Source organism: Melospiza georgiana, chromosome Z, assembly GCF_028018845.1.
Source record: "Melospiza georgiana isolate bMelGeo1 chromosome Z, bMelGeo1.pri, whole genome shotgun sequence".
Taxonomy (NCBI): domain Eukaryota; kingdom Metazoa; phylum Chordata; class Aves; order Passeriformes; family Passerellidae; genus Melospiza; species Melospiza georgiana.
Genome location: NC_080465.1, coordinates 40,248,611 through 40,255,763, shown reverse-complemented (window position 1 = coordinate 40,255,763; position 7,153 = coordinate 40,248,611). Strand labels below are relative to the sequence as shown.

The following is a 7,153-nucleotide window of genomic DNA, read 5'->3' as shown; positions in this document are numbered from 1 at the left end:
TTTAACTAATCCTTTATCACCACAGATATGATGCTATAATGTTCCAGGTATAAATTTCAATGACCACACAGGCAAGTGAGTATATGCCTATACAGAAAACAAGAAGTAAAAATTATTTTTATTGACATCATTCTTTCATAAATACCATCTCGTAGTAGAAGGAGTAGCATTACAGAAGATGTGAATTACATTAATTAACTGAACTTTAGATAGCAGTCATGAATAACTCAATATTTCTATTTAGGTGAGTTAAGATCTGAAACATCAAAACTCCTAGAAGTAATAAAAAGTATTTTGCAAAATAAAGTATGTTTAACAGATATGCAGAAAGTAGAAATTATACAGAAAAAAGATTATTGTAAATTCAGCTGGATCTGTTAACCTGTTGGAAAACAAATTGAAGGGAGAGCATTCATTAATATTTGGAAAAACAGAGCATGAAGCAAAGGAGTCCTGGTGAACAGTTCTGCAGCAGAAAGAAGATGAACTGGTGGACTTCATATTAGGCAAGACAGATGTAAATTACTTGCCTTTTGAAACAGCTTATTTTAATGTGTCTATGTCACAGTACACTTTTGCAGTTACATTTCTGGAAGGGCAGCTGTTGCTGTTGAGTGGACACCCAGCAGAGCTGACTACCATTTCACTGTGCTTCACCTGCCTCTCACGTTCTCAGCTCCACTCACACCTTCCCTGCATGAACTCCTACCCCCAACACAGGGCTTTACCCTCCTGGTTTCCAATTTCCTCTGTCGCACCTGGGCCACCTCTTTTAAAGACCTGAATTTGGCAAAGCCAGTGTCTAAAATAACTGTTTTCCCAACACTCCACCTTGTCCCTTAGAAACATGCACCTGCCCACAAGCTGAGTGGCAACTCACATTAGTGGGAATCTGCTCCACTTTATGTCTTTTCCACTGAAGCAGGTCCTTTAAGGGAAGTAATCTATTTGTTGTGTCACCAGTTGGTTTTGCAGTCGAATTTTTTGCTGTTTTTGCAACTTGAAACCTACAAACCAGTATAGGAAGGTGTGAGCTGGCTGTTGTAATACCCATCCAATAATAGCTATGCAAGTTAGGCAGATGGAGAGAAAGCTGAGTGTGCTCTTCAGAGCCCAGCATAAGTTTGGGATAACTCCATGTCTAGGAAACCTGCTCAGTAAGAGATATGTTGCCTTCTGCTGCTGCTTCTAGGAGCTCACAGACGCCCCTCAAGGCTGCCCTGTGTCCCAGTCTGAGGTGCTGCACTCCTTTATGAACTGCATAGGTCATGCAAGTGCTTCATGGCAGCTTCCTAGGCTCTCAGGACTGCATGGCAACACTTAGTGCTTAGAGAAGTAAATCCTTTGTTGAACCTAGATTGACACCTGTCAGACACTAATATTCTTTATACCTTATCTTGGCAAGTCAGAGAGAAAAGGTGAGATGACATCCCCCCTCAGAGAACAGCAGTTTTTACTGATGCCCCTTCCCCTCCCATGTCAATGTCTGCATTTATATGAAGCATATTTTCCCTCCAAATTTTAATGGGGATTTATGAAGACCATCTTTGCTGGTTGTTGTTTGGTCTTCTTTTAAAGTCAAGTAAGTCAAATGTAACAAATACAGGTCTCATTCATTAGCAGTGAAGTGTATAAACCACTGCAAATCATGCAATGAAGGGAGCAGTCCAAGTTTACACTCCAGAGATTACAGCGGCAAAGGGATGGTTCAGGAAGTTTCTGCTTCCTTCCTAAAGTAGGTATAAGGTTACAAATTAATCTCAAAAGAGTTTATAAGTCTTCAAAGAGTTAATGAGTAGGTTAAAACTGCCTGCTTCTCTTAATTGTCTACAGGGCGGTTGTAGCATATAAAGTACCCATACTTGAATATGAGAAGTACAGCAGAGAGAGCCAGCAAACAAACAGCAGACAGGAACAAAGTGCTGTGTCTTCTGTGGAGGATGCCTAAAGGTCTCTTTACTTTCATTCGTCTTTTTATGCTCTTACTCAGTTTCTCCACTATTTGCCTGGGAGTACTTTGCATGTCCATGAATTCCTCCATGTGCAGATGTGGGAACAACAAGCTAGTGTTTTATTGCCTGTTAGCTTTGGGGCTCTGTCTCCTTGTTACTGGCATTTTTTGGAGCACTTTCCATGAAGTCCTGAAATACAGGGCCCTTGGCATCTTCATTCAAAGTCCCAGCCACAGAGAACCACATGTCTGCACCATAGACAGGTATGTGTTGCAGATTAATTGGGAGGGAGGGATGCTATTTTTTAAACATACAGTCTTTGTGAAAAGAAAGTAGCAATGCAAGGTTTTTACAAAATGCAAATCCTGTAGCTATTTTATTATTTTTCTGCGGAGAGAACTGTAGTCAGAAATTTTATTTGCTAGAGCAAGCAGCAATGTGCAAACAGCCATTCATGAAAACAATACCTAAGGTAAGGTATACTACCTGAAACAGAGAAAATTTCAGACTTCCCAAAGCTTCCAAAGCCATGCATGGTGGCAGCAGGTGCAACTATTCCGAATTCACGCAGGAGCATACTGAGTTCCATCTCAGCAGACAATTTAGGATGCTGCTGGGGGGTGGGCACTCATGTAGAGAGAAGCTGAGTTATGCAGGGGTCCTCTGCTCATCCATTATATGGCTCCTGCCTAAATTTTATTGTCTAATTAGCCCCCCGATTTAAAAACCTCAGGAAATTCAACCTAAGGCTAAGAACCTTCAGGCTAAGCGCAAGGTTCTGCATCTGGGTTGGTGCAAATTGAAGCACAAACACAAGCTGGGCAGAGAATGGTTTGAGAGCAGTCCTGGGAGAAGAACCTGGGGGGGTTTTGTTGATGAAGTAGGTCACTGTGACCCAGCAATGTGCACCTGCAGCCCAGAAAGCCAAATGTGTCCTGGGCTGCATCCAAAGAAGGATGACCAACAGGTCAAGGGAGGGGATTCTCCTCCTTGGCTGTGTCTTTGTGTGTCCCCACCTGGAGCATCTCATCCAGATCTGGCATCCTTGGCACAGAAAGGGCATGGACCTGCTACAATGGGTCCAGAAGAGCACCATGAAGATGATCAGGGGAATGGAATGCTTCTCCTGTGATGACAGGCTGAGAGATCTGGAATTATTCAGCCCCAAGAGGGTTCCAGTGAGTCTACAGCACCCTATGTACATGAAGGGAACTTATAGGAAAGATGGACAGGGACTTCCAAAAAAGAATGTGTAGTGACAGTACAAGGGGAATGGTTTCAAATGGAGAAAGGATATGTTTATATTAGATATTGGGGAAAAATGCTTTACTGTGAGGGTGGTGAGGCACTGGAGCAGGTTGCACAGAGAAGCTGTGGCTGCCCCATCCCTGGAAGCACTCAAGGCAAGGCTGGATGGACAATCTGGTCTAATGGAAGGCGGCCCTGCCCATGGCAGGAACTGAATGATCATTAAGGTCCCTTCCCAAGTCATTTTGTGACCCTATAATTTTGCCCTTTACAAAGTCTGATGCTTTGAGAGAGACAGTTTATTAAACTGCACTAGACCTGGCAAGAGTCTTTAACATGTCACTGGATACAAATTTCTTTCCCTGGACTGTTGTGGAAACCGTACTAGAAACACCGAGAATGGGTGCTCTAAAGGCACTATAAAAGCAACATTCAGTAAATTTTGGTTAGATAAGCAGAAACGTACCAAATTTATTTTTAAACTGTGGAAAACAATGGTTATTGCAATAATAACTAACTTTGAACACTGATCTCATTCTTCTTCCAAATTAAACTTTTCTCTCACTTGTTAAAATACTCACAAGCATGAGCGTTTGTATGCCATGGTTGGGAATTTTCACGGGGAAGGCTTGTCTTTTTAGAGTGCTGTGTTTTAATAAAACATTTTGTACAAAGGCAAGGCAAATTATACCAGTTATGCCTACATTTTACATTAATGTATTTCATTCTTTAAACACACTTAGATATCGGTTTACTGTTAAAACCTCATCTAAATTTTGGAAACATAACAGACGAAGCGTCTAACCAAGCTCTGTGAGATAAATCACATTTCACCATAATGTGTTTCTTTTTGGCTTGCTTATTTTAGGCCTGACTTCTATCCTCCCTCTTATGAAGACAGCATAGATCCTGAAAAACTGGTCTCCCCACTGTCAGTTGCCTCCACAATAAAACAGCAAGAATTCATCAATATTCCTCCGCCTCCATACAGTGAAAGCACTGTAGAGTTTGTCAGTGAAACAAATGAGCAGGAACAGCCACCACCATACACATTATCTCTGGAGCAACAGCAAACAGCTGGCCAAGACCCAAACCCCGGAAGGGGGTTAAATTCTCATACATTCACGCAAGAAATCAGTTGCCAACAGGATACAGATTTCCAGATGACCTCAGGAAGAGCAACACCTGTCAAAACATGAGAGACTGGCAGCCAGTAAAATCCTGCATCTGCAAAGCACGGAAAACTGGAAGAAGACTTGTGTCAGTGATCTAATAGTAACACTACTTAAGGTGAAATTGCACAGAAAAAACATTCATCATTTGTGACTTAGAGTGGAGTTGGAGAGGATATGTAAAAGTGCTCAGTATTTCAAATTAGAATAAATCTCCAGAGAGATAGAAATGCTCAGGCTGTGTCTAATAGAAGTCACCATCTCTGGCAATAGGAGTTTCTTACACTGCAAGATAAATGAAGCAGCATGGTGTTATCAGTCTTGACTTGTGCTTCATAAGGAGTTTCAGAAGAAAGCTCTCATTTTTGGTTTTGAGACATTAACTAACTTGGGAAACCTATTAACTTAGCTTTTGTTTGAGATTTGCAGATTATTTGTTGCAACTGATTATTTTTGTATTGTATGCCTTTCAACTTATTTTTTTTTATGTGGGGGGTGAAAAGAACTACTATTTTACTAGTGAATTCATTAATAAATTTTGTATTTAAAACAAATGCCTTGAATTGTTTATATGATAAAAGGTGCCTATGATTCACGATAAGGGCACAATAAAATACACCACCTAGCAGCCAAACAGAGAGCTTTGATTATGCTTACATCTCCTCAGAGGGAACTATCAATTGCAGGAGGAAAAACCATCTCTGATACTTCTGAGCCAATTCTAAGAGCAGTTGCTTCTGTCATAGCTTACACAAGACTGTGGGAACTGAAAAAGTGACCCTGTATCCTGTATGCTGTTTCTGACACAAGTGGCTTCATAATTACACAACAAACACCAGAAAAAGGACAGGTTTGGACTCATCCTTCTTCTGTTACATGGATCCTTCCTCCCACAAAATCACTGAGGCAAATTTCAGGCCACTGTCATCTGTAATTCCAGATGGCAAGAAAAATTTCATGAGGGTTCACTCAGATTTGAACTTGTAATATTTATTTTAGATGGAATTTTTCTTTCTGGGTTGGAAGGTTTGTATTGGAGAAGATCATTTAGTCCAAGCCCCTGGAACGAGCAGATACATCTTGAATTAGATCAGGTTGGTCAGAACACTGTCCAACCTGACCTTGAATTTTTCCAGGAATGGGACATGAATCACCTCTCTGGGCAACCTGTTCCTGGTTTTGTTACAGTGAGACAGAAAAGCTATCACACTTTCCAAATGTTCACATACTGTAAGACTACAAGTTAAGCATTACAGCTATACATGTGTGGTAGCCATGGCTAAGGCCAGGGAACTGACAGCTGCATCAGTTTTGTCTTTCAAAGAATTTCATCCTTTATGGAAAGAACACACAGTTCTTCAGTTGTTGTAAGTAGAAAGAAAAGAAGAATAAAAAGGGTTGGACAAGCTACAGAGGTGAAAAATCCTTTCAGGACAAGTTTGGGATGAGAAATGTAGAAAAGTACCCAGAGGGAACAAAAAAGAGTCCCTGAAAGAGACAGAAGATATATCTTTCAAAGTGACTGAGAAGCAGCACACCACAGAGAACAATAAAAATCAGAGGAACACAACACATTATTTCCAAAACAGTTAAAGAGAGGATCTGCTTGGGTGACCTTATTACGGCTTTACCTCCTAGCATTACCACATCCATCCTGCAAAATCTCTGGCTTCTTTACTCCAGAGTCCCACATTATGAAGGCAGCCAGCATCATGCAAGCATTAGTGCAGGCATCAATCACAGCAAGTAAGACTGATTAACCAGGAGACATCCCACAGCAAAATCCTTGTCCTCTGCATGTTTAGCTTCCCCCCCACCCCCATGGAAATCTAAGTTTTACACTAGGTGGTATTAAAGCAAGACTGAGAGAGTGGAAAATGGCTGGGACTACAGTTCTGGGTCATACTAAGAGCAAGAGTTGCAGGAGTATCACTGAAGTTTGCTCTTGGAGTGGTTTGCTATTGGAAACACATTCAGAGCATGTCCACATGTATTTATGAATACATGTGGAATTTCTTTCCTTTCTCCCAATTCTACAAGAGTCCTGCAGTGCCCCTTTTTAGTGCCAGCCACTTTCAGATGTTGTGAGGTCATAATGGATCTAGAAATGTGAAACTAAGGATAAATGCATCTTCAACCTGCAGTATGCAATAAAGTATTTGACACAAAATGTTACTGACATAGGGAGAACATTCACACTAATACCTAATATTTTGATACAATCTGGTTTTAAGTTTCTCTTTTCAGCTGATGATTATGAACTCAATGCAAAATGCCATGGGCAAAGAGCTCAAAAAATGTCAACAATCTTAAGGCAGCAAAAGGCTTTAAACACTTTGATTTTGATTGTATTTAATAGCGTGAATTTATCTTTGCCAAGAGTAGCAGCTGGAAATTTCACATTAAAATAAATTTTCTTTGGGCTGAAGGATATGAACTGGTCAAACTAAAGCTTCAGAATGCAACAGATTCAGTGCATTGACACACAGCTTCCTGACACTGGTGACCGAGAAGCCAATCTTGGCACTCACAACACCAGAAGAAATGTGTGGGCATGTGGAGGTTTTTTATGCAGGGATCATGAGACATCATGAGATGGAGAATTCAGAAATTTGAGAGGAGGGAGAATACCAAAGAGTGGAACTGAAGTTTACAGAGCAGACTTTAACATCTTTAGAGTTGCTTGGAAGAATCACATGGGTTCTGGCCCTGGAGAAAAGATGAGTCCAGGACAACTGTTTAATTTTCAAAGATCTCCTCCTTTAAGCTCAGGAATCGTTC

The 7,153-nt window shown here is 40.9% G+C and overlaps 1 protein-coding gene across 1 annotated transcript; it reads left to right on the top strand.

Annotated features, from left to right (window-relative positions):
• Nucleotides 1-1,750: 1,750 nt before the first annotated feature.
• TMEM252 (transmembrane protein 252) lies at nt 1,751-4,399 on the top strand. Its single transcript, XM_058044232.1, has 2 exons — nt 1,751-2,215; nt 4,069-4,399. Exons 1-2 carry the CDS (start codon nt 1,869-1,871, stop codon nt 4,397-4,399), a joined length of 678 nt encoding a protein of 225 aa, XP_057900215.1. The 5' UTR covers nt 1,751-1,868.
• The last annotated feature ends 2,754 nt before the right edge of the window (nt 4,400-7,153 follow it).